Genomic DNA, 27,926 nt, shown 5'->3' with positions numbered 1-27,926 from the left:
GTCTCTAGTACTCGTGTTGTTATAGACCTTTTGGATAAGTACTGTAACCTTTGGACGTCAGTTATTATATGATTATGAAGTATGCTTATGTTAATTTGGGATATGTCAAATCTAGTGCATAGTATTGCTCAAGGAGAAAATTATCCGTTGCAAATATTACATATTGCTATATGCATGCTGCGTGTATTGCATTTTTATATATCATGAATGGGGGCAAGTAACCTTATATTACATATTCCGACATAGCCTACAAGCAGAATTTGGAGGCGTCACATGGCCTACACGTGAGAGAATGTTAATATATATTATAATAAATATAAAAATTTACTTTTTCTCATTAGTTTAAACTTTTGGGATAGGTGATACTTTCACAATAAACAAGGATGAGCAATAAACTTGCATATATATAGCAAGAGAGTAGTGTTTATATGCATATTGTCTTGGCGAAAAAGAGAAATGAAATGTGGGAGAGAAGAAATGAGAAGAGAGTTGAAAATGGGTTTAAAAATATATTTTCTTTCTCATTATCAATTGAGCAAGTGGGTGGGTACAAATTGATACCCACCCCGCTTTTAAGAAAGTTTGCTCGAGTTGCTTGTCTATTGTCTAGTGAGCCAAGTGCATTGGATGGACAGGGTGACCTACCGCCCAATCCTAATTGCCATGATTGTCATTGTATTTTGGTTGAGATGGTCTGCTTTCTAAGATTAAAGGTTAGTTTGGACACTAAGGTATTTTCATATATTTCTTTCTCAAACATCACTCAAACACAATATACTTTTCAATTTTGAATTTTGAACTTTTTCATTTAATCATTATAACTTTTCTAAACTTCTAAACAAAAAATAAAAAACAATACAACTTCTTAAAATTTCAAGATAGAAATAATATTAAAAATTAGATTCAAACTGTCTTTTAATTTTATAATATTTTTATTTAATTTTTTCTCTGTCATTTCCCAAAATCCAATAAAGAATGTTAACTCAAACAATTTCACTCATATTCACAAATCATTTTATTACTATGTACAGATATTCTAAAATATTATAAATGCTTTATTTGGATGCTAAGAGTATTACAGATCATTTCTGAATAGTAGTGAAATAATTTGTGAATAGTAGTAAAATATTATTAAATAAATTTGTGAATAATAATAAACTGTTTGTCAATAGCAATGAAGTAATATGTTTGTATTCCCAAATAGACTCTAAGTGTTCAAACAAGCCCTTAGGAGTATTTCCAATGATTAGTGCATTTTATATTAGTGTGTAACATAGTTAACCAAACCTCAAAAACATCTCCCTATCCATTATATAAAGGAAATTAGTAATGCCTTTTCTATTGCTACTTACATTTGGATTGACACTATTCATCAATGCATAAAATTTTTTATGAATTTCTCTCCCTCTCCATTTTTGCTATAAATAATGTAGCCTATTTTAAAAGTCATTAGTTTAAAATCATAAAATTGAGTTAGCTGAATGTGATAAACTCACTCTCGGGACAAGTACTCGGAAAAAGGTCTTCTGCTACGCATCACGTGTTCCTTCAAAAGGAACAAGCGATGAGATCTACATCTATTTATTCTAATGTAAAATCATGCTATAGCATTGACACCCTTAGAAATTTCTTTATTTTTCATATATGCTAAACATTGCTCATTCTAAAAATTTGACTCTCTATAAAAAGAAAAATGATATTTGCAGTTTTGAAAAAAAACGAGTAAAAAATATGACCCATAAGAAAAAATAAATATTTTTAATAGCAGATCATACTATTTTTCAAAAAGAGTGTGCAGCACTTGCACAACCTATGACTATATCTAGCATTACTAAGAACATTATATTTTCCATTCACATACTTACATGGTAAGATTTAATTTATAAAATACAAATTTTGAAATTTTTCTTCCAAATCAAATTATGTCACGTAAATAACTTGCTGAGTTTGTTATTTTTTAATAATGGACCTCATTCTTTTTTCAAAAAAAGTCGGCGATACTTACACAATACATGATTGTATCTAGCATTATTCTAATGTTCTACACACTGACTTGCGAATAGAAAAACTCAATTTTTAAATATTTTAAAAAATGATATATAGAATCATTTAACAATTGTTCTATTCATTTTTCTCATTCATGTGGTGATTAAACTTTTCTTAGTGAATAATCTCAATATGTAAAAACTTATGGGTAATTATTTCTTCACCCACAAATTTTTACTTATTTTTATTTTGTACCTTAAAGTTTAACTACAAAAAGTCTCATTTTACATATTATATTATTTACACCTTTAATTTTTATTATTTTTTAATAAAAAATTGGTCACTTGAGACAATCTTAAATCTTCATGTAAGATTTGAATAAATGGTGTTGAGTGAAACATACTTCGATTTAAGGTACGAATTAATATTTTATACCTTAATAGTTTTTTAGACTTTGGAAATCCATCTCTTCTCATTTCATTTCATTTCATTTTATTTTCTTCCCAAACATCACTTAAACATAAATACTTTTCAATTTCAAATATTCAACTTTTTCATCTAATCATTACGTTTTTTCCAAACTTCCAAACAAAATATAAAAAAATATTCCACACTTTCAAATTTTCAAATAAAAATAATGTTAAAAACATTATATTATAACAATATTTTTTACTTTATAATATTTTTATTCAACATTTTCTTTCTACTTTCCCAAAACTCAATAAAATATCTTAATCTAATCATTTTATAAATATTCACAAATTATTTTATTGCTATTTATAGATTTGGTGTTGCTGGTGTGCCGTCCAGCTTTGACCACTGGGCTTGCCCCCATAGTGCAAATTACACATTTTAATTTTTTTTCCCTTTTCTTTTCCACATTTTTTAAACATCTTTAAATAAGTTTTTAAAAATAAAAAAAATATACCAATATACTAACAGCCACTTCATTAATTATTAAGAAAAAAAATTAAATACATAAGCGATAAAATGAGAAGACAAACTCATAAAATATACTATTATTTTCATCATTTCATCTCATCTCATTCTCCAAACGGAGGCTAAGATATAAAATGAACAATGAGCAATAACTCAAGGTAAAGACAATTTTCTCAACTTTTGAATTGGAATGAAATATATATAAACATCTTTTAAATCTTTAAAAAAATTTGTATCTCAAAAAAATTTTCTGAACTTTCTCAAATTCTTTAACTTTCACGGTTCACCAATCACTCCAACTTTTTCTTCAGCTGTGTTATTGAAAGTCGGGGGCAGATATTGCATGTTGGATAATCAGCTACTCGTCATTCCTATACGCTACTTATTTTTATTTTATTTTTTATTTTTTTAAAATTTTATTCATTCTAAATGAATTGAATTTTTCTACTCATCGATATTACTATTTATATACTATATGTTTGATAAGAATAAAAAATAATATATAATGTGAAAAAAATCTACTCATCAATATTATCATTCTTACATCATACACAATATATAATTTTTTAATTTTTAATTTTTAATTTCTTTTACCAATTATATGATAGATAGATAATGAGTAGAATTACTTATTTAATTTAGGAAGAATAAAATTAAAAAAAATTAAAAAATCTAAAAAAATAAAAATAAGTATAATGTTTCACGTGTGGAAACGATGAATAAGAGGAGGATGACAAATTGAACTTTTTATTCCCAACTAAACAATAAAGAAATAGAAAAAGGAAACCAACTTCCGCCTTCGCAATTGATTCTTTGGTAGATTCTCTGGTAGATTCTCTTCTTTGTTTATTCCTATTCAATTATTCCGCCTCTTCGATCGGCTCCCAAGTGCCCATTTCTCCAAACAATTATTGGCAAAGAAAATCCTTGCATAATCTTCGACCTACCTCAGACCCAAAAACCATGACAACCCCAAACGGTGAATGCTCTGTGGAGAGGTAAGGTTTCTGACTCTTTTTGTGCTTTGATGCAATCTTCTTGGAAAATGGCAGCAAATATGATCTGGGTTGTTCTTATTCCTCATCAATTATACTACACGCTGCCATTGATGGACAAGTTTTAGGAGTCTTGTTACAATGCTTTATCGATTCCTTATATTTGGTAGCTATTTGATCTTTTGGTTTCTTTTACGTTCTGGATACGATTGCGCTAATGCTAACCGGAAAGAAATTCCCTTAGTCTGGATATGGTTCTATTTTATTTCATCAAAATCCAGAAATTTGTTATTTTGTGCATGTGAGATTTTACTTTCGATTTGTTTGAAATAGTGGGCTTGTTAAGAAATATTTTTCGATCAAACGTGTATTGTGGGAAGTGTTACTTGCGTATTTCTTTCATGCCATCCGCTTGAATTCAGTTGACAAAGGCCTGTCTTTCTTTTTTATGGTGTTAGTGTAAAATTCAGTCTTTCACTCCGTTAATGCTCATCATTGTTCTCATGCTATATATATGGACGTGGATTAGTTTTCTCTGCTCGTGAATGTGTAAGGTCTCGGACGTAGTTGATTGCATATCAAATGCTGGCTACTAATTCCTTCGGTAGCTTTCTTTTTCTGGTTATTTGTCTTATTTCCTCTGTTGAGCAATTGTCACACTTTATGTTTAATACTCAACTGATGTTTAGCATAGTCGCTAAAATTTCAGGATTTAGTCTCCTTAATTGACGAATTTTATCATCATCATCTCTCGTTTTTTTTTTTTTACTATTTTGGAAAGTTACAGATTTATAGTTAGTAATACATTAATAGAGACTTTACCGGGTTCATGGATGAGTACGAGTATCTATATTCCTAAATAGCTGTGATAGCTGCTGATGATTTATGCACATAAGACAATTGTTAATTGTCAGTTGTGTTTGCATGGAAATTGGGGATATGTATTTCAAGTACTTAAGGGAACTGAAATGGTTCGGTTTTATTTTGAGCAACATCTTATTATCTTATATTTGGAGGTGTAGTTTTCTTCCTGTGTGAATGTTCAACCATTAGATGGGGACTCTTTGTAGGTTTTGTAGGTTGGGCAACTGAGAATTATAAGATGTTTAAGATTGGCACTTCTCCGTCAATTGTTGACAAGTTTTATGCCTTGACAATATCATGTCTTCTGTATGAGGGCGTAGTTATCTACCAAGCAGCATAATATTTTATTTTGAACGGCCATCCAATAGTTCCCCTACAATACATGAAGATCAGTTGCTGGTTATTGCACTCTTGATAAGCTGTGCTTCCAATTATAGTAATTTTTATTTTAATTATTACAAAATGTCTCTGGGTTTTACTGTTTCCTTATCTTCATTTTGTGGAACCAGCAAAAGTTCTCTCGCTGCACTTGCTCCTCTTCAAGCAGTACTATTTGATGTAGATGGAACTTTATGTGATTCAGATCCGCTCCACTATTATGCCTTCCGAGAAATGCTTCAAGAGGTAGACATATTAAAACAGAGAAAGATTATCTCAAAAATATTGATATATCTATTCCCAAGTTTCTATATTTTGTAAATGACATTCTTTCATGCCAAAAAGGACATTGATTTATTCACAAGAAAAAGTCAAGGAATAGCTTAGTGGTCAAAAGGTGGGGCTCATATATCTTGGGTTCGATTCCACACTAGGAGTTTCCCTGGATTACTTGATTCACAATTTTGGTGGCTGAGGTCGTGAATCCAGGGTTTACTCTCCAGGAGTGGGTGCGAAGGGCCTTACCTTGATGAGGTTCCATGTCATTAAAAAAAGCTCCTCGTTTGTATGAACTTAAAATCTGAGGAAAACATTCTCCATGACAAAAATGCCATTGCACATAGTTGTTTAACAAAGTTCATTTGTACCATTTAGACAATAATTATGGAGGATTAACATAAATTGTGGTGGTCTACAGATTGGTTTTAATGGAGGAGTTCCAATTCCTGAGGAATTCTTTGTCGAGAATATTGCTGGCAGGCATAATGATGATATTGCTGCATTACTCTTCCCTGATGATGTTCAACGGGGCTTGAAGTTCGTAGATGATAAGGAAGCTATGTTTCGGAGGTACACTCTACTTCTCTAATTGGAGTTTCTTTCAAGCAGAAACGATATAATTTCTTTGCTGAAACAACACAGATTGGCTGAAGAACAATTGAAGCCTGTGGATGGCCTATATAAAGTGAAAAAATGGATTGAAGATCGGGGGTTGAAACGGGCTGCAGTTACCAATGCTCCAAGACCAAATGCTGAACTCATGATTTCAAAGCTTGGTCTGTCAGATTTCTTTGATGCTCTTATTATTGGAGGTGAATGCAAGCATGCCAAGCCATACCCAGATCCCTACTTGAAGGCTCTTGAAATACTAAATGTATCGAAGGATCACACTTTTGTGTTCGAGGTCTGCTCTCTTCTCAGGTCATGTACTTTCAGAATTAATTCTATTGGGTGCTCTCAGTGATTTTGATTTCTTTTTCCTTTTTTCTGCTCTGCTAGGATTCTGTTTCAGGAATTAAGGCCGGAGTGGCAGCTGGGATGCCGGTTGTTGGTCTAACTACCAGAAATCCAGAACACTCTCTGTTGGAAGCAAAGCCTGCCTTCCTTGTCAAGGATTACGAAGACCCAAAATTATGGGCAGCTCTTGAAGAACTTGATAAGAAATGAGGTATTTCTACAGTTTCATCTTCAAATATTTATCAAAGCCCTTGCAAAACCCTAAATAATTATGTTGTAGATGAGCCCTTTGGTCCTCCACCTTTAGCGCTTTAACTGCAATCGATACATTATTGTTCATTCAATGATAAATTTACAGTAACTTTTGACCTTAATGTCAATGAGGCTAATTACCCCATTTTTTGTGCTTGTATGGAGATATGATGTTGTCTTTGGACATGATATAGTGTGGACATATATTGCTGTCTTTACATGTTCTTGAAAACAAAAAGGAAGAAGGGTGAAGGCTGGCATGTAGCAAGATATTGTCTTTCTTTTTCTAGGGAACTTCAGAGAACAGAAGAAGAGGTTAACCAAGGCTGGAACCCTTGCAATTTCGATGTATGTCAGAGCAATTTTGGGTAATGTTCGCAGAAAGTAATTGCCATGCATAGACCCTCAGTGCTATGCTCATGAGCTCTATAAGTAGAAAAACCATAATTGCGAGAATTGCATATAGAAGCTAAAACATCGAATTTTTGCCGTATATTACATCTTTGAAAGAAAATTTGAAACCTCTGGAAATGAGGTGCTTGGAATGTGAAGTCTAGCGAGCCTGTCCCCTGAGGACCCCCTCTTATCTTGTTTTAAAGGATTAGTACAAATGAAAGAAGAGAAAGGAAATGCATGCAATTGATAGTTACACTAAGGCCAATATTCGCTCGACAAAAAAAGAGAAGGATTTTTTTTTTCCGTGGAACGCACAATTGGCGAGCATGCAGATTATGTTGTGAAGTAGCCTAACATGTACATTCTGAGCTCAAACGAGATGAGTTAAGCCTATATGAGTTTTGTTCACGAATTTAAATCGAGTCGAGTCGAGCTTATATAAATTTAGCTCGTTTAATATTTAAACGAATATTAGTGTTTACCAATAGCTCAACAAATCAAATGCACCTATTTAGAACCAAGTATATATATACGAGCTGACTGACTATTCACTTACAACCATACATATTCATCTATAACAGTCATAACTAGCAATTGTTAGTGTCATATCTTATAAGTTCTTTTAGTAAAGGAAATTCCAGGATTTCAAGAAAATAAGAAGTTTTTTGACTTATTGTGTAATATCTCGACTCATGGAAGAAATGAGATTTCATATTTTACATAGGACGATAAAGTCGTTGGTAACTTGGTATTCAAATTTTAACTTTGATTATCTTTGGCATTTTTCCTCAGCAGTTACGCTCATAATTTAGGTCTCGTTTGGATAGTTAGATGAAATGAGATTATTTGTGAATAGAAGTGAAATTATTTGAATTGAGATATTTTATGGGATTTTGATAAATAAGAGAGAAAAAGTTGAATAAAACTATGATAAAGTTAAAATATTGTTAGAATATTATCTTTGTTTTGATAATTGAAAAAGTTGGAATTATTTTTTGTGTTTTGTTTGAAAATTTGAAAAAATTGTAACAATTAGGTAATGATTAGATGAAAAAGTTGAAAATTTGAAATTGAAAAATGTTTCTGTTTGTGGTGTTTAGATATTGAGATAAGATAAGATGGAATGAGATGAGATATATGTGAAGCTTTTGCTATCCAAACCATGCCTAAAAAGTTCTCTGAAGATTGACAACCTCTCTTCTAATTGCAAGAATTAGCCTAAGATCACCCCTCGTTGAATAATGATATTCATAAAGCTATTTTTCAACAAATAAATGTGATAGCATTGTTTATTCAAACCAAGCATAATGTGAAATATCATCAAAATCCCACACATCGGGCGACGGATGCAGCGGCAAATTCTTCTATTAATTTAGTAATACATTGAATTGATTTAGGAAAGTGAGTGAGATTTTGTGAGAATAAAAAGTTCTTACTCTTTGTAACTTTTTTTTAATTTTGAAGAACAATCATTTATTTTTATCCTAAACAGTAAACATAAATAAATTTAAGCTAACCTTGATCAGCTAAGTGCGTAGGCTCGATGAAGTGTTTACATATCGACTTGCTATTTTTATTTTATTTTAAATAGAACATTTATTAAAAAACCCTCGCTGAGGTGGATGAATAACCATATACAAGCAAGCAAGACACTAGGACTTGTCTACGTAAATAAGGCAGTTCCAAATAGTCCATCCTCAAAAGACCCCGCAACCATCCAATACCAATGTCATTTCCAACAAACTCCATGATGTTACTATTAGCACCTTCCTTTGCTAAAAAATCAGCTACCACATTGGTTTCACTATAAATGTGATAAATGCGCAATTTAGCAGTCGGCTTGCTATTACTGTACTTTTATTGGGGTTTAGATCAAAGCTATAACTCTAGTTCGTCTTGAAGGAATGCTTACAGTTTCCAGAATTGATCCTAAGAAACTCCCTAGTGGATAAGATTGTTGCTACATATGGTGTAAAGGGAGCTTATAAATAATCTCTTTTAACAGTTTTGATTGCAATGTAAAGAGCAAAAGCCATTCAGCAGAGGAAGTTATGAAAGCATGCCACATGTTGAGTAGCAGCTGGACTCAGATATTTTAAGCAAAAGAAGAAAAAATTACAGATAGTTTCAAGAACCAATTAAGGAGGAAGAGGAGGGGTAAGCAAGTGGATGATGCATAATGCAATGTTACATAATTGAAAGAGATCATAATTCTCCTTTGTCAATGGTGGCACTTCACCTTTCTTCTCTGCAAACCCTTCCTCACACGTTGACACTGCCTCCATAACCGTGCTCAACCACACCTTAGCAATCACATAATGCTCAGACAAAAACGCTCCAATGGAATCCACAATTGTCCTGACACTGCCCGAGTACAGTTCCAAGCAATTCTCTAAGCAAGCCAATGCAAAAGGATCAAAAGCTGTGCCATTCAACGACTTTTTTATGCCTGAAACTGTGTTGGTTGCATTTCTCAGAGCTAACTCCATTGCAATCAATGCTAGCCCGTGAAGATTCGAGACATGGCTGACCGGGATTACTTGGAGTGAGGTTAAACAGAAGATATAGTCGACAGTGTAAGATTCATCGGCGCATGTTTTGCAGGTTTGGTTGATTATATCAACTGATGTTGCAGCAATGTTAGAGCTTTTTTGGTGAGGGGTGATTACTAGGAAAATGCAGAGGCAGCAGAAACAGAAGGAGAAAGAGAAGTGAGAAAAGTGCCACATTTTGTATTGGAGGATGGTTTGTCAATTATCTAGATTGCATGACAAACTGTGTATATGGCAGACATTTCTTGGCTCATTAGAAATAATAATAATAATACAAATAAACACATACACAAAGGAGGAGGAGAATTGCCTGGAAAACCATAAAGGAAAATGCCACTATCTCTTTCTTTGTTGGATCTCTATTGTTGTCGATAGGAAATATGGGAAATAACAGGAAGAGGGATTGATGGTTTGGTAGATATGGCCCCAGGGGCTACATGCATGCAACAATGCATTGTTGCTCATGTTTTACAGAACACATTCGTTCTTACAAATCTGGCCATATCAAAATATTGGGAAACATGTTTAAGGTTTTGCAGTGGGAATACTGAATATATCTATGAATCTACATATATATATATATATATATATATATATATATATATATAAGTGGGTGTATGTATAGAGAACTTGTGAATGGGAAAGAAGCTTCCCAGAAAGTCACCATTGAAGTGGGGTTGTACAATTCGATCAACTCAACTTGGTAAAATCTACACAATAATCTTGTTCAAAGAAATATATAGAAACCATTGAGTAGAAGTAGTACATACTCTTGCGCAATGTTACCCTTTAATTTAATCATTCTTAGTTACACAAGCTGATTTGATGCGCCATTTTTTACCCTTTTTTTTTTTTTTGATTTGGGAGAGGGGGGTTCTGAATTCTAGACTTCTATTTTGGAGGCTGAGGGTTATGTCAACCAGGCCACAGCCTTTGGCAACTGATATGATGCATTTTAAGTAGATTGATAGGTCATCTCCTTGATAAAAAAAAAACCACTAAATATATGACACGTTGTCTTATATGATTAGAGATGACAAAATTCAAGATCATCGTGGGAGGAAATATCAAATATATATGAATTATGACACTTATATCAAGGTCGAGTTACTGTACAAAATTTTGGGAACATTAGAGCCCACCAACAAAGGAGAAGTCATTTCGTAAACGTGTGTATACATATATATTCAAGGAGCTAGATTCACTTCAGACAAAACATGTTATATATATAGGAAGCTTCCTAGTTTGTTGCCATTGGCTTTCCTTGTACCTACTAGATAAGACAAAACAGTTCTCTTAAACACTATCCCTTCTCTTCTACTATGGGGACAAAAAAACAAACTCACATGGCTTGAAGAGACTGCTTTCTTTGTTGAATATTTTGTTGATACATGATGTTTTTTTTCAAGTGTTGGATATATAGGTTCATCAAGACCTTCATGTGCAGCTTGAGGAAGCTACATAGAAGTTCACCATTTGGAAGTATCCATTGAAGCGTAGCAAGGAAAGACAGAAATATATAGATTCTGTTCTGGTACCATCAAGGGTACTGGTGGGCTTAATGGTCTTCCAGTTCATCCAAACTGAGATTTCATTGAATTTTCTAGTGGAATTAAAATTTTGGGTATGGATCCACCTATGGCTTTCTGCCATCTGTATCCCTTTTATTCAGCTTTTCCCATCCTACCCTTTCTTCTTCCGAATAATAATAAAAAAAATCTTCAACAGTCTGGCATGACTTTGGGCTAAAAGACTCCCCAGCCCAATCTCTATTAAAACGACTTGTAGCACAATTTTTTTGCTTTTTCTTTTCACCAACCAGCTTGTAGCACATATATTTTTATTTTATTTAATGTTCTCCAAGGGCAATATAACAAGCATATTTTCTGGATCAAAACAAGGCTGATTTGGAAAGCAAATCATGTTAGTTTAATCGGTTCCATCACACAAGTCAAAAGGAAAAGGATCCTCACCAAAGCGACCGATATTTTTTCCCTATACATGTACGCCGTCTATGTCCAGAACCACAATAAACCACATCTCTCTCTCTCTCTCTCTCTCTATATATATATATACACACACACACACAGAGACACACACAACTAGTACAAATACAGGTTCAAAAGCAGTTGCTGTACATTTATTAATACACACTCCCTTAAACGACCACCGAACAATATCACATCGATCACCTGCAGATATACTACCATTCAGGAACATATACGAGGAAAGGCATTAATTATACACACATTTCTATTCATCTTTGTTCAATGCATCGAAATCAATGTTAGCCAAATAGCAAGTTTGTTCTGTCAAAGGGACACAAATATGCAGCATTCATGAGCAGTGGTAAGAAATACTATACAAAAAATTGTAATGTAGAGCATCAATGATCAATATATGACTGTAAAATTCTGGCAATAAGAAAAGTGGGGCTATCTATGATTTACAGTGAAGATCTCTCCCCATTTTCTTGGTAACGGCATCCAGTTCATTCTTACATGTGGATTTCAGTTTTCGTGGGAAAGAACTACGAGTACACTACATAAACCTTGTTATAGTTAGTGCCTTCATGAAGGCCTCGCAAGTCATTTTCAGTTCTGTGTATGCTAAGGGTCAAGAACTAAACCATATATGTTATAAAAGTATCCAGTGATCTGTTTTTGTTCATTGTTATAAGAGGCCAGAAAATAAAAATAACATAAAAGACTCAAAATTTTGAGGCGGAAGAAATAAACAAATAAGAAACAAATTAGATACAACCCAAATGATTATAATAAAAGTTGTGGTATATATAGCATCACTCAGAAAAAAGTAGAACAATAAATAAATGTGATAACAATACGGTAATCAAAGCATTAACATTGACAAACCTGTCTCATATCCATTTGTGAGAAATATCCTAATAGTTTCACTTGAGAACCCTGAAAAAGATCATCAAAGCAAGTTATCACAAAGTTGACAGGCCAGATAAAACAAACAATCAACTAAACTTGTGTCTCATCACCACCCACTTACGCATCATGTACAATCATAAGATGGCCATGGTCAACAAGGACTTGATGTAAGATGGGCATGAACTCAGGCATGCATCTATTAAGCTCTTCCTCGACCTCTTCTGCTGTCAATTTCTTGCTTCCTAACTATATCACCACGAAACAGTGATTCATAAAACAGATATATAATTAGTTCAATTACAGACTATGTTGGATCAAGTATTTAACTTACATGTTGACCGGAAATTTCCTTAAGATGCACAATGACATTTCGGGCAAATCTCATAAAAGATATGGCAGACTGTTTATACATGAACTTGCTCTTTTGTTTTCCTGAAAAATGCTTCAATTCCTTATGGCGATCAAGCACCTCCTTAAATAGTTTAACCTTGTCCTTCCACTTGCATTTTTCGAGTTCGTCATTTAGTGTCAACCCAAAGGACTTTTTTGCATTTCCAAAATACAAGAAAGTATGAGCAATCACCCTGTAGCACAATCTTTGTAAAGGGGATAGAAAAATTGGATGATTTTCGATATTGAGAAACCTGAACCAGATCAGGAAAAGTTAGAGGTAGCTATTTCAAGTCATATATATGTATGTTTTTATGCATGTATATGTATACAGAGATGTTTCAAGCAGTCTATTCACATACCGGCTGGATTTTGAATCTTTTGATCTTGAAATATAGGCAAGAAACAACTTAAGTTCTGTTGGAATGTTTTTTTGTTCGCTCCCAAAGCAAGTCCTAACAATGTTGGCCAAGTGCTGATAATCCAATTGATAATCTTGCTTAGTCTTTGAGGTTGAGGCATCATTTACCATTCCTGTAATCTTTGCCCGACCATTTACGATCACAATGTTTAAAGTACTTAAATTTCGATGACATCTCTTTTTCACAGAGTGGAGATAATCAATGCCCCTCAGAACATCCCTACCCACATAAAGGAAGAAGGAAACAAGTAAAACTCTAAAACTTGGAATCGAAGAAGGCAAAGAATCCAATTATTACCTAAGAATTTGGAGAAACTCTGGATTCAGATTTTTCACTTGATGATCAAAGAGAGAATTCTCTTGCAACCACTGCTCAAGACTTTGTTGGTAGTACTCCATTGCATAGCAAACTTGGTTGCAGTTCGGATGAAAATAATAACGACTCTTCAACACAAACTCATTAGAGCATGCTGCAGCCAAATTGTAGGATTCTCTACTTATTGAATCATCCCGGGATGCAACATTATATATGACATCTCCTATGGTCTCTACATTGACATGATACACTCCATCACGGATTTGTTTCACTACATTATGTTTCAGTCTTTGAATCATGAAACCACTAGTTTCTTCCCTTATGGCATGGCAATGGCAACGAGAGCTGTATGCCCTTGGGTCCAACAGTCGAACGATATTTCCAGAATTCTTAACCTGTAATAATTATATAACTACAAAATTAAAAACAGTACTTTTATTTGCTGCAATAATAGATATAGAATTGTAATACACAAATGGATGCATAGAGTGCTGAGTATTATTAACTTGAAATGTATGCCCTAGTCTTTACTTAAAATAGATGCCCATATAGGCGATTCCCATTTTATGAACTAAGACTAGCTCTCCTAGTTGATATGGGGTTGTTAGAAGGCATAGCATCAAAAGAAAGTTAAATTTTAATCATCCATATCACTCAAAAGGGGATTAGGCAATCGAGCAAAAGTCATTGTTGGTGATAGTAATTATTTGAAAGACATTATCTAGTTTGTACTTGCTCATCATTTATGAAACTCACAATTTTATTAATTACTTCACAACTTAGATCGAGTAAAGTGTCCATCCCTGTCTGGAGAGCAAGAGCTACCAGAAGCCCATTTACAATGGCAACCAAACAAAATACAAGTATCTTGTTTAGAACCTACAGTTGATCAGCTTGTAATTGTTAGTCATAACAGAAATATATCCACACACGCACACACATTCAAATGTATATACTCAAAGTGAGAGATAGTGGGACATCACATCACTATCGGAGTAGACAAAAGTGAAAGCACAGATCACTATCAGAGACCCCAAAACGTTTACTGCCTCCTTAATTCTTGGCATTTCCTCATGTTTTGTTGGGTTTGAGAAAGTCCTCTCTGCTCTGAGAAAACTTCTGCAGTTAAAGATAAAATTTAACAAATGCAGTCCTCATCGACTCATTTACTGCAGTGCCAAGAAAAGAAGCCGGCAATACTTGACCTGCTACGGCTATTGATTGAAGTTGATTGGACAGTCCCTCGTCTGAGCCGCCATTTGAGTCTACACTGACCCACCTAACATTACAACATAGCATGAAATAAGTGGTCAACCACAGGGCCAACATCATTACGATTAACTAATCTTGACAAACAACTTTTAACTTTTTGCTCGTATCTTTATAAAGTTTATATAAACATATATCAATGATTATATTTATAAGAATTTAAGTAACATATTTAGTATTATGAACATGATACCTTTTAATCTTTTCAAATATTAATAAATGTTTTAATTATAAATATAGAGAAAATGCTATAAACAGTAATAAATTTGAAGTTATTCTAGTTTATACAAGCTTATATGAATCGAGTTGAGTTTTATACAAGTAGTATTGTTTAATAATCAATCATAATTTTGTGGTCACTAATGACTCATTTAATAAATAAATCGACAAACTCGAATTTAACTGAGTTAATCTCGAGTGGCTTGTCCAATCCCTATATATAAATAAACTCTATCTTATTAAACTACCACTTGCGAACCTTCTGCTACCAACTTCTCATTCATGCTTCTCTATTTGAAGTTCAAAGAGATCTTCTATATTGATTTCCCGGACCAATCTGCATACGCCTCTCTGTTCGAGATTGATATGAACATATACTATCCTTAGATTTTAAAGTACCTTGACTTAGGACAATTAAATATCAAATCTAATTTATAAAATTAAGATTATATCAAAGTATTGCTTGATACCGAAGTGCCAACCTAAAAAATAATAATCTCTCCTTTGACAATTCAGAGAGAGAGAAAAAATTACAAAATCTTTCACAAGTCAAAACAACAAACTAGTATACACCCAAAACTCATTTCAGTCTATTTAGCCACTAGAAGACCTAAACTAAGTTTTGAATCGTGAATGAAAGACATTCTTAAGAAATGTAAGCATGAAAACATTAAATGCATAAAGAACTATAACATTAAACATACTCAAGACAAATAAAAATCTTTAGATCCAAAAATGATCAGTATGCTCAAAAGCTAATGTATGTAGCATAACGTCCAGTGATAAACAAAATATATACAATAACCACAAAAATATAGAACGTCAGAACATCAACCACGAAACTATCAAATTACTCTCCCCTTTTTGTCACAAATGACAAAGGGGCGCCAATGGATTGAGCTTTACCTATAAACTTTAATGGATGTTCCAAAATAGGGATGATATAGTAACGTATGATAAATATGATTATGTCCAGACTCACATACAAAACAACATGACTTTATACTGATGTTTAAAGATAGAGATTTTTAAAATAAACTTCTCCCTCAACATGCAATCAACAGTAGAGTTTGCACAAAAGAAACATGATAAATACACGACTCTTAAAGGATGATCAGTAAAATAATTTGTTCAAAGTTTTTACTAAATGAACAGAGACATAAAATTAAAATCAGATGCCATAAGTGACATTTGATTATGAATCGAAACATTTTATCATTTTCAGTTACACTAATTGACTTATTATATTTCAAGTAATTTTTTTATTTAAGTGGTTGGTTCAAAAAGCTACTTAAAAATATATCAATTAGCCAGTGTAAATCAAATAATAAAATTAAATATGAAAAGGATCATTGTTCTTATAAATTATATAAACTTTTTAGTAAAATGAAAAATTCAGGATACTCACAATCTTACGAGACATTTCGCTGCTTAATTTAAGAAAAGTGTGCCTTCGGAGCCAAACAAGAACCACCAGAAGCATAATCACAACCGCTACCACGCAGAAATCTAGTATCTCATACAGTGTTTCAGTTAGATCCTACAGTTGATCGCCACATAATCATGTCAGCTCATTACCAGAGCAAATAAAACACAAACAGATTTACTCAAAGACAGGGATAGAGAGACCGCACATCGACGTCGGAGTAGACATAAGCAAAAGCGCAGATCACTGCCAGAGCAACCAGGAAATTGAGTGCCTCTCCTCCTCCCTGCATTTTTCTCAGTTTCTTTTAATAGTTCAGCTCCAAGAAAATCCTCTTAGCTCCGAGAAAACTTCTCTAAATAAAGTTTAAACCCCAAAGTTTCAAGAAATGCTGAAATCCTCTCTCATTTCCAGTGCTGTCGGCATGGTTGATTCTGAGCGTGGGTGTGCGCCCCTTACAGTTATTAAAGCCGGAGACGTGACTTGCTGTAGTAGCAGTGCAGGGAGTCTTTTGAGCGCCCATTGGGTCCCCCGTGTGAACATAGCCTGGAATAAAAGGACCAACTTCATCATCCATGAATAGACTCGCCATCTTGTACTGTCCGAATAAAATAAGAAAAAGTTGTAACATCCTATGGAGGGCTATGAGCCTACGATGTTCGAGGTAAAAAAGAATAAAGGAGAAGGAAGTAAAGAGAATGAAGGAAAAGCCAAAAAGTTCGATTTTCCTATTCGGATAAGAGCAATGCAACGATACAAATAGTCCCTATTCGAGAAGAGTAATGTTACACAACTTCATATTCTCTATATATTATATTTTTAAAAAATTTTTAATATGTTTTTGAGTTTATTTTTTTTAAATTAATTTATTTTTTCTATTCATTATTCATATATTAAATATTTAATAAAAAATAAAAAAATAAATAAAAAAAATATGATGTGTAAACGTTGTGTGAATAGTAAAAGATTGTGTAAATTTTTTCATTCTAGAATGGGTGATGCTACAGCCCCCGCAGGGGCTCTCGCGCTGGGAGCTCCCGCTAGGGGCTGTAGTATTATTTCATATGTGTTTTATTTAAATAATTTTTTATATAGATTTTTAATATTTTAAAATATTTTAAAAAAATAAAATAAATTTAAAATATTATTAAAAAAATACTTTCTTAATCAGAAAGTAAAAAAATATATATTAAAAAAAATTTTCTTAATCACGAATTTATAATTTTTTATTTTACTTCGTGATTAAGAAAGTATTTTTTAATTTTTTTTATAATTTTTTATTTTACTTCGTGATTAAGAAAGTATTTTTTAATAATATTATGATTTTTTTAAATATTTAAAATAGACATGCTACAGCCCCGCTGGGTGTACTTTTTTAATTTATTTTTTATATAGATTTTTTTACACTTTTAAATATTTTAAAAAAATAAAATAAATTTAAAATATCATTAAAAAACACTTCCTTAATCAGAAAGTAAAAAACAATCATTAACAAATACTTCCTTAATCACGAAGTAGAATAAATATTATTTTTTATTCTATTTCGTGATCAAAAAAGTATTTTTTAATAATATTATAATTTTTATTTTATTTTTTAAAATATTTAAAATTATTAAAAATATCTATATAAAAAAACTAAATAAATAAATAAATAAATGCTACAGCCCAGGGGTAGCCCTCAGCGGGGCATGTAGCATTTTCCTTCGAGAATTATAACATAAGTTTAGATAATTTTTATTTTTAAAATTTTTTAAAATTATAAAAATAATTTTTTTTATTTAATAAAAAATTTGTACATACAATTCCTAAGTAGAAATTATAAATAGAATTTCTCTTCGGATAAATATCTTCTCATGACATTTAGTACAAAGGAGCTATTTAAGTTTGTCCAATTTTTTTTTTTAATTTTTTTATTTAATGGTTAAGAAAATATATATTAGCGTATTGATATTTTTATTTTGTTTTTTAAAAAATATAATTTACATTAAGGGCACACACCAAGTGTACAAACTTAGGTGGCATAGTAATACCACATTTGCTAAAAAGAATAATTTTTTTACGTAGATCTTAGATTTATCAATTTTTATAAAAAAAAATAGAGTTGAATTTGCATATCCTAAAACTGTAATTGTTATTTTTCATATATTATTTTGATTATTCAATTTATAATCCACTAAATTTGATAAATAAACACTCTTTGTTATTTAAATGAAGCAAATACAATCCATTTCAAATAAACTAAAAGGATGAATTATCATTTAACTGTAATATAAACCATACTATTAAAAATAAAAATAATGTAAAAATAAAAACAATAATAAGTTAATAACAGTAATAAGATCTTCCAACAAATACTTCGAGAACGAACTATATATAGAATTAATTATTCTTTAATCACGATATTTTATATTTGAAAGACTGGCATTGGTTTGTATGCAGTTATCTGTTATGTGTGAGTTTAATTAATAATAATGGCATTATTATTGTTATTAATTTTAATAAATTTATTTAAATATTAACTCATCTAAAATAATATAAATATATAAAGTTCTTCGTTTAAAAGTGCAATTATCCATTTGAGATCATTTCTGGATGTTTTGGTTAAAATTAGATATAACTTATTACATTTAGGAGATGTTTGTTAACAGTAGTGATATAATTTGAGTTAAGTGTTTATTGAGTTTTGAAAAATGAGAAAAAAAAGTTGAATAAAAAATATAATAAAGTCAAAATATTATTAAAATATAATTTTTAATATAATTTTTATTTTGAGATTTAAAAAAATTGAATTATTTTTTTTTTAGTTTGAAATTTTAGAAAAGTTGTAATGATTAATTTAAACATGTTTATATTTAAATGATATTTGAGAAGGAAATAAAATAAGATGAAATGAAAATTATTTCCAAAGATCTCTTAGATGACGTTTGGATAGTGAGTTGAGATGAGATGAGTTGATATGAAAGTAATAAAATATTATTAGAATATTATTTTTTAATATTATTATTGTTTTGAGATTTGAAAAAATTGAATTGTTTATTATATTTCATTATTTTGTGTGCATTTAAAAAAGTTATAATAATAAAATGAGATGAAATGAAATAATTTCAATATTTAAACGAGATTTGTTTTTATTATTCATCATCTTAATTTTTATTATTTTTTTATTATCTTATAATGTGATATTAGATAATATGAGATTATTTATTATATTTTATTTATAAATTTATTATTTAATATCATATTAAAAGATAACGAGAGAATTATGAAAAAATAAATAGTGAATAGATTTGTCCGCTTTTTAATACACTGGGCACCGAGAGTAGGCATTTCCCTTTGTAGTCGTTCAATTGACGAGTTTGGGGGAGAGAGAAGCGGCTAAGATACGTATGGGTTGCGTCAGCTGGGCATGCGAAATCACAGGTCAAACTTAACAAGTCAAGGGTAGGGCCTCTAGTGTAGGGGTTGTCCCAGCAATACTCTCAAAACACTTTGCAAAATAATAGGATCCTATTGGGTATCCGTTCATTTATCCCGTTTCAATTTTTTAATTTATTTTTTACATTTTTTTATATAATAATTAAAAAATATTATTTAATAATATTATAAATTTTGTTTTAAATATTTAAAAGTGTTAAAAAAAATAATGTGAAAAAAATATTTAAAAGTATTTTTTATTTTTTTTCACATCATCTTTTTAATATTAAATATTTTTTTAAAAAAATTACAATATTATTAAACAATATTTTTTAATCATTTAAAAAAACTAAAAAAAAAAAGTAACGAGATAAATGAACGAGATCGCTCAGTGGATTCCTACCATTGCCCCAAAAAAAAAAAAAAAAAAAAACTAAAAAAAAATTAAAAAAAAGGGTAGGGGATGCTTGAACGGGATCCTAGCATTGCCCCTCAACTTTTTGTAGGAGTTTTAGATGCTATAATTATTTGGAAAATACTAGTTTATTAATAAAATATTTTTTAATTTAATTTCATTGGTTTAAACTTAAAAAATAACAACATTTTATTAAAGATAATATTTTATTTAGAATTAAAATAAAAATACATTATGTGCGAAATCTCTCCTTTATTGGTGAAGTGATTTATATCGCGTTGGTAGATAGATTTATAATATAATATATTATATTAAATGACCTTAATTTATAAATTTACTTTTATGAAATTTTCTGCTAAAACATTACCACATCCGAGAATGCTCTTAGCCACATAAAAAGAGAAAAGAAATAGCTAAATGACTCAGGTTTGTTTCTCCCGACCTTACTATTTAAATTTTATTTGTGCTAAAAAATTTTGTTCTCGGATGTTTTCCCTATTAAGCTCCTCAAATCTCTTATTATTGTTCGGTCAATGATAAATTTACAGTAACTTTTGACCTTAATGTCAATGAGGCTTACCCCATTTTTATGGAGATATGTTGTCGTCTTTGGACGTGATATAGAGTGGACATATAATGCTTTCTTTACGTGTTCTTGAAAACAAAACGGGGCCTACTCTAAAAAAGGAAGGGTGAAGGCTGGCGTGTAGCAATTAGATATTGTCTTTCTTTTTCTCGGGCACTTGAGAAGAAGAGATTAACCAAGGCTGGAATCCTTGCAATTTCGATGTAGGGAAAAGCTTCTTTGCCCACCTAGTTTGACCGTTGGTTTTTTATTTTATTAACTTAGTGATTAAAGAATTGATTTTAAGTGTATTGGTAGTTTTTTTTATTTTTTAAAAATATTAAAAAATGTGAAAAGGAAAAGAAAAAAAAAAAAGCCTGGACGACACGTCCAGCAGTAAAAGCCAGGCGACAGAGTAGCCTCACCCATAGACGTATGTCAGAGCAGTTTTGGGTAATGTTCGCAGAAAGTAAATGCCATGCAAATTAGGTAAGGACGGTACTATGTCCACCGCTCCTACCGTTAGGTATCATTCGTCTTTTTTTTATTTATTGTCTTTTTCACATATATTTTTTTACACTTTTAAATATTTTTTTAAAAAATAAAAAAATCATAATATTATTAAAAAAAATTTTCTTAATCACTAAGTAAAAAAAAAAAAAAAAATTTCCAGCAGTAACACCTAGCTATAAGAACCAGTGGTGAGAGTATCATTTTCCTAATTTTTAGGGTAGCTACAGTCATCGCTGGGTTCCTGCTAGTTATTTTGGTACGTTTTTTTTAGCTTTTTTTTTACATGTAATTTTTTAACACATTTAAATATTTTTTTAAATTCACAACATCATTAAAAAAGCACTTCTTTAATCACGAAGTAAAAATAAAAAAATCTCAACAGTAACTCCCAGTGGGAGCTGGGAACGATGGGACTAGTATTATCCATTAGATAATGCCCAATACTTGAATGCATGGACCCTCATGCTATGCTTTGAGCTCTTTATGTAGAAAAACCATAATTGTGAGAATTGTAGATAGAAGCTAAAACATCGAATTTTTGCCATATATTACATCTTTGAAAGAGAATACCAGCAGATCGTTCCATCTACTCCTCTTTAATAAACAACCCTCCAATAGTTGGGCACCACGTATACCTTTTATTTTACTTAGTCTGCATTTGCCTACACCGGATCAGAGACCCCATACAGCCCTCTTGTGCCTCACTTCTCCGTCTTCCACTCCATCCCATTCCCAAACAATCTCGACCCCCACACTTAGGGCTGGGCTCCAACTCCGACAGAGTCGGAGTTGTCGTTTCCGACCTCCGACTCCGACAAGAGTCGGAGCCCAATTGTTACTCCGATTCAGCTCCAACCTCCGATTAGAGGTCGGAGCTCCAATCGGAGTCGGACAGTTTATTTCTCTGCATTTCTAACAGAGAGGTTCGCTCGACGTGCGCTCGACGTGGTGCTCGAGCGGAATCCATACAGAGAGGTTCGCTCGTATTGCGCTCGACTCAACGCACGAGCAGAACTCATCCAGAGAGGTTCGCTCAACGTGCGCTCGACGTGGCGCTCGAGCAGAACTCTTCCAGAAAGGTTCACTCGATTTGTGCTCGACTCAGCGCTCGAGCATAACTCTTCCAGAGAGGTTCGCTCGAAGTGCGCTCGACGTGGCGCTCGAGCAGAACTCTTCCAGAGAGGTTCGCTCGACTTGCGCTCGACATGTCGCTTGAGCCAAGGTTAAAAAAAAAAGTCAGAGTCAGAGTCGGAGGAGCTCCGACTCCAACTATCTATTCGGAGCTACTCCGAATTCCGATTTCGAATTCTGACGACTCCGACTCCGTCAAAGCGGAAGTCGGGCGGAGTTTGAATTTTGCACACCCCTACCCACACTCATCCTAGAGGCAACTTGACCCCCCCACGGAACTCGAATCTTGATCCCACACTCATCCCGACGGCAACTCAACCCCATGACGGAGCTCGACCCAGATAGTGGCAAGGAGGGAGCTCGATTTCTAGAGAAAACTGTGAGATCTCCACCCCTAAACCAAACTGATTTTCACTATTTTTCTACTTTACCAATGTGTTTTTGGCTTTTGATTTTGTAATATTACAGTTTATGTTTTGTGAGATCTCAACCCTGAGCCACCGTCTCCTTTTTTTGGCTGTGAGATCTCGACCCCTAAACCAAATATTTGTTTGAGATGCTAAGAATAAATCTATTAAATTTGCGTCTGCAATCAGTTGTAGGTCTTTCTCATCTCTCTCATCATTCCCCTTTCTTTGGTTTTTCAAATTTATGCATACAAGCTATAATTTTTGGTTTAGGGGTATGCCCCTTTCACAGTTTAAATAGAAAATTCTCAATACAAAATTCTCAATAAATTCTCAATGGTTGGGCGATGTTATGTTAGATAGTTTCTTTAAGTGTTAATATGCTGCTTGGTTGTAACTGCTAATGTAAACTGGTGAAAAAGAAAGAGGAGAAACTGGTTGGAAGCTGTAGAAAATGCGATGCACAGAAAGTGTTTGGTAAAAGTTCTAAGAAGAAAAATTATGCTCAAACTGGAGAAAATTTATGATCAAACTGTCGATTTTACATTGTATTAGCATTGGCATGGGTCTTTTTGGATGAAATACACATATACAAACATGTAGTTTTACATATGTTACAAAATCTAAGTTATTGATTCTGAGTTATGCACTAACTGAGATATGTTAATGTAGCATTGAGTGTTAACAATCAAAGTATTAATGTAGTTGTGCATATGTTAAACTACCAATATGCACTGCACCAACATCAAAATATATATATTTTTTTGCACCTAAACTCCAGTTTCTTTTTTGCACCTAAACTGCCAATATGCATTGCACCAACATAATAAGTAGTTTCTAAACACTAGCTAGCTCTTGCATGAATATTAATTCTTTTTGAAATCTATCATAAATCTAGCAAACCTATTAATGTTTAATTGGAATAGTACTACCACAGTAAGTAATTCAAATATGTTGACTTTCGACCCCAATATATGCATGATCTCCAAGGTATATACAGATGGTACAATTGATTGAAACACTGCCAATAGTATTCATAGGGCTTGATTAATTGATTCTGCATGCCACAGATAGTATTCATAGGAAAAACCAACATGCAAGTTTTTTTTTTTTTTAACCTAAACTGCCAATATGCACCCAACATGCGAGTTTTTTTTTTTGTACCAACATGCTAGTTTCTTTTATGTACCATCTTCTGTTAGCATTGTTAAAATGGATGACTTTTCAATATGATGACAACAAATGAGAAGTTCGGGCTCTCATTCTGGTTCTCATTCTGGTTCAAGTTCTTGGACTGCAAGAGGGGAAAATGAGAGGCCACTTTGCTATTGTGGCTGCCAAGCGAAACTACGTATTTATGGAAAACCTAATAGTTTTGGTAAAAGAATTTACAATTGTCCAAGCTATAAGATGGGTAAACAATGTGGATTGATCTTCAAAAAGAGCAAAACAACTGTTGTAAGACGACCTTGGAGTTAGCTGAATGGAGGAACGACAGGATACTTAATGAGCGGTTACGCATTGAAGAATCCAATTTTAAAGCAATAAAGAAGAAGTACAAGGGAGTCTTGAAAGTATTAATTTTGTCATGGTTATTTTTTATAATAGTTTGTGGTGTTATTGTTATGTATCCAAAAAATTGCAATGTATCTTAGTCAGTGCTACGATTCATGTAACCCGTTGTATTTTAATGTAATGACTACTTTTGCTAATGTAATGACTACTTTTATTAATGATGTATTGACTACTTTTATTAATGTAATGACTACTCATCACAATATGTTTACTTATCTTGGTGTGAAGTTGCTTTGGCATCAATATGTCCTAACAGTTGAATATTGCACATCACAATATTTTGCTCGAACTCAAATATTCAATTCCAAAGAAATACAAGATGGTTCTAATAGAAATACAATATGTCTAGAAAATATAGTTACTAAAGCAGTTGAGCTAACTCGATGACAATATGGTTCCGATCATTGGTTACAATTAACCATGTTTGGTTACAATTAACAATATGGCTCCAAAAGCTTTCTTCAGCTGCCTCAAATACCTAATTCATCTCTCATCATTTGACTCAAAACCCTTGGCTTCTCCTTGCCATACTCAAAAACCTTCTTAGACATTGATGCACAAGGGATTCAAATGTCAATTATTTTGTATAGGTTTCAATCCAAAGCAATCAATACATAAATGGAGCACATATTTATTAATTTTCTAAAGCAATCAAGATATAGCTAAAGAGAAGACGGAATATATCACATACAAGATATATTCAAATTTGCACTATGAATCCATATGTTCCGATATGTTGTCGGTTGTTCGCTCAAAATCCCTACAAAAATAACAACAAACTTTATTAACTTCTTTAATTAAAAACCAATAAAATACAAATAACTACAAATGTACTATACCTCATTGAAGGACAATTATTTTTAGCATATCCCTAATTTTTGCAAATGCTACAACATCTTTTCTTTGTTGTTTGTGTTTCTTTTGGGTTCTTTACTCTCAAAGATTTTGGGCGCCCTTTTATGGACACCTTTGGAGGATCCTGCACCGTTTGTGAAAAGTTTGATATAACTTGACTTCTAAATATTTGATCATAATTGGTGGGCACTGTTTGTGAACATTCTACATGATCTTCTATTGCAAGCAACTCTTTGTGAACCTTCTCCAAAGCAAGTGTGAAGTGATTGTGTCTTTCAGCTGACTGTGATGCAAGTTTGACAATATCATAAAGTTATATCATTGACTTGTTTTTTCTCATTGTAGGCTCATTTTGTCCTTGGCGCCCTTGGTCATCAAAACATGATATGTCGGGAATAGGTTGACTTTTAGCATTCATAATCCATCTATCTAGAACATAATGCTATGACAATATATTTAACTTCACTTTCTTGCCAAAAATACACAAGATGTGCCTACAAAGAATCCCATAAACTCCCACATATGGTATGTACATATAGCATGTCCTTCATCACCCTCCAATGTCACATGTTAAAGATGTGTTTCTTTACCATGGACTATCACTCCATATGTCTTGGCCTCACCACTCACATACAATTTTTTTGCTTGGTACCGTAGACTATTGAACAGCTCATCTTGGAAGATCATGAAAGACTTTCTTGTATAAACAATTGTCGCCTTCTCTTCAATTTTAAAAGGTGTCTTCATTATTGCCCGCGTAGATTTTGCTTGCACATCATTCTCTTTCTCTTTAAAGTAACGTGCATCTATAATTTTCTCATACTGATGCACAAAGTCATTAAACATAGTGCTTGAACGAACATAATCTTTGAAAATTTGTTCATGCTTTCACTCATCTGAGTTGTTGACATACCGGTACAGAATGTCGAACGCAAGTAGGCCGGTACCCACTTATCCCGTCGGTTGTAAAGATTTTGCAGCCATGTGTGCGAAGGGTGCGAAGAGAGAGGGAGAGGGAGAGAAGGGTGCGAAGAGAGAGGGAGGGAGGGAGAATGGTGCGTGTGAAGAGAGAGGGAGGGAGAGAGAAGTCTCTGGGCCGTACGAGAATATTGTGCGAAGAGCATTTGGATGTAAAATACTTCTCATCCGTACAAGAACTATCAAGAGTATCTCAGAGTAGTTGGACACCCAAACGTAGCTCTACTGCACAAAGAGTGTTATCATTTTTCGACAATCGAGTATGATTCGTTTGGATTGCGAATCCTTGTCACTTTGCATATGCTTTGTAAAATGCTTGGGCGTCTTCGACCTCCTCAAATACTATACCAATGAATGGTTTTAACGAACCACTACTTGAAGAGAGAATCACATTTACTCTATCTTCGACATTGACACTATCTTTAACATTCACATCACATTAAATGTCTGCATTTTCAGACTCAAGTTCATCACTATCAATATTATAAATTGGTTCATTCCATACAAAGCCATATGATTATAAATCCATTAGTTATGGAAAATCACCAAAATATATAATACACAAGTCTATTATTTTATTATGTATTACACACTTGGACAAAGAAAACTCCCGAATGATATAACTCAAACTAAAATTCAATGGGTATTACACATATGGGCATATTCGACTTTAAAGTTTTATTATCATAACTAAGAAATCCAAGATCAGACAAGATTTTTACAATAGGAAATGCATAAGTTCCATCTAAAAATAAAATGAAGGTGTTTCGATACAAGTGACAATGCTTGGCATTAACTGTACAAGTGATCAAAAACTGAGTTATGTCATCATGTTTTTGGGACAGTGAATCAACCCATCTGAAGAAGGGTAGTAGTAATAAATGGATAAGACTCGAATTATTCCTCTTTAGATCCTTTTGCCACTGAGATGATTCATGCTTGAAATCTTATGCAGAAGTTAATGACTAGAACTAGAAGGATGAGGAAGAGCTTGTCTCAAAAACAAATGACAACATGACATTCTGTCTCAAACTTTGTGCAACAAATTCGACAAAAATAAAGAAGAGCATGTTTGGAGTGCATGCCCTCGTCAAGGTGGTTTTTTTTTTTTTTTTTTAAATCTTCAAACAAATCATCAATCTCTCAACCAAGCATATGGGCATCTTTAAACTAAAAGCCAAGCTAGACAAACTAATAGAAGTGAACTCTTTCAAACATTTTGTCAAACACTAGTAGTGTCTTGGCATATAATGTAAAAGAGGAGAAATACCTGAGCAATACCAATGCCATTGGAGTTAGCCATGAACAACCGTTAGTTGGTGACAAACTATGGTGTGTGATGGACGGACCAATGGCTGTGGATTGTGCTTGCGTAGTGGGCTGAGAAATTACATATGGAAATCGGCACGTAATCTGGAGTAATCGGTGTTTGCAAAATCGGCCAAGGAGGACAACGACGGCCTTAAGGTGGTGGACTGGTGGCGATGGATGCTGGCGATGGTGGTTTGCTCGGCTTTGGTTCTGGACACACACGGGC

General features: G+C 32.8%; 3 protein-coding genes across 4 annotated transcripts; 1 reads left to right on the top strand and 2 right to left on the bottom strand.

Annotated features, from left to right (window-relative positions):
• Positions 1 to 3,674: 3,674 nt before the first annotated feature.
• LOC109022331 (haloacid dehalogenase-like hydrolase domain-containing protein Sgpp) lies at positions 3,675 to 6,797 on the top strand. Its single transcript, XM_035687930.1, has 5 exons — positions 3,675 to 3,923; positions 5,294 to 5,408; positions 5,860 to 6,011; positions 6,084 to 6,345; positions 6,441 to 6,797. Exons 1-5 carry the CDS (start codon positions 3,889 to 3,891, stop codon positions 6,606 to 6,608), a joined length of 732 nt encoding a protein of 243 aa, XP_035543823.1. The 5' UTR covers positions 3,675 to 3,888; the 3' UTR covers positions 6,609 to 6,797.
• A 2,298-nt stretch (positions 6,798 to 9,095) lies between these two features.
• On the bottom strand, positions 9,096 to 10,135 carry LOC109022325 (putative invertase inhibitor). Its single transcript, XM_019005200.2, has one exon. It carries the CDS (start codon positions 9,773 to 9,775, stop codon positions 9,185 to 9,187), a length of 591 nt encoding a protein of 196 aa, XP_018860745.1. The 5' UTR covers positions 9,776 to 10,135; the 3' UTR covers positions 9,096 to 9,184.
• Positions 10,136 to 11,480: 1,345 nt separating this feature from the next.
• LOC109022330 lies at positions 11,481 to 17,040 on the bottom strand. Of its 2 annotated transcripts, XM_019005205.2 has the most exons (11): positions 16,745 to 17,040; positions 16,519 to 16,650; positions 14,828 to 14,901; positions 14,606 to 14,741; positions 14,379 to 14,501; positions 13,605 to 14,017; positions 13,248 to 13,526; positions 12,827 to 13,139; positions 12,617 to 12,741; positions 12,472 to 12,522; positions 11,481 to 11,790 (listed from the first exon to the last, which is right to left on the bottom strand). In XM_019005205.2, exons 1-10 carry the CDS (start codon positions 16,826 to 16,828, stop codon positions 12,510 to 12,512), a joined length of 1,692 nt encoding a protein of 563 aa, XP_018860750.2. In that variant the 5' UTR covers positions 16,829 to 17,040; the 3' UTR covers positions 11,481 to 11,790; positions 12,472 to 12,509. The 2 variants fall into 2 exon arrangements, with proteins under 2 accessions (XP_018860750.2, XP_018860752.2); XM_019005207.2 differs by lacking the exon at positions 14,379 to 14,501.
• Positions 17,041 to 27,926: the final 10,886 nt, after the last annotated feature.

Source organism: Juglans regia, chromosome 2 (genome assembly GCF_001411555.2).
Source record: "Juglans regia cultivar Chandler chromosome 2, Walnut 2.0, whole genome shotgun sequence".
NCBI classification, from domain to species: Eukaryota; Viridiplantae; Streptophyta; class Magnoliopsida; order Fagales; family Juglandaceae; genus Juglans; species Juglans regia.
Note: the sequence above shows the minus strand (reverse complement) of the source record. Positions and strands in the feature narration are given on the sequence as shown.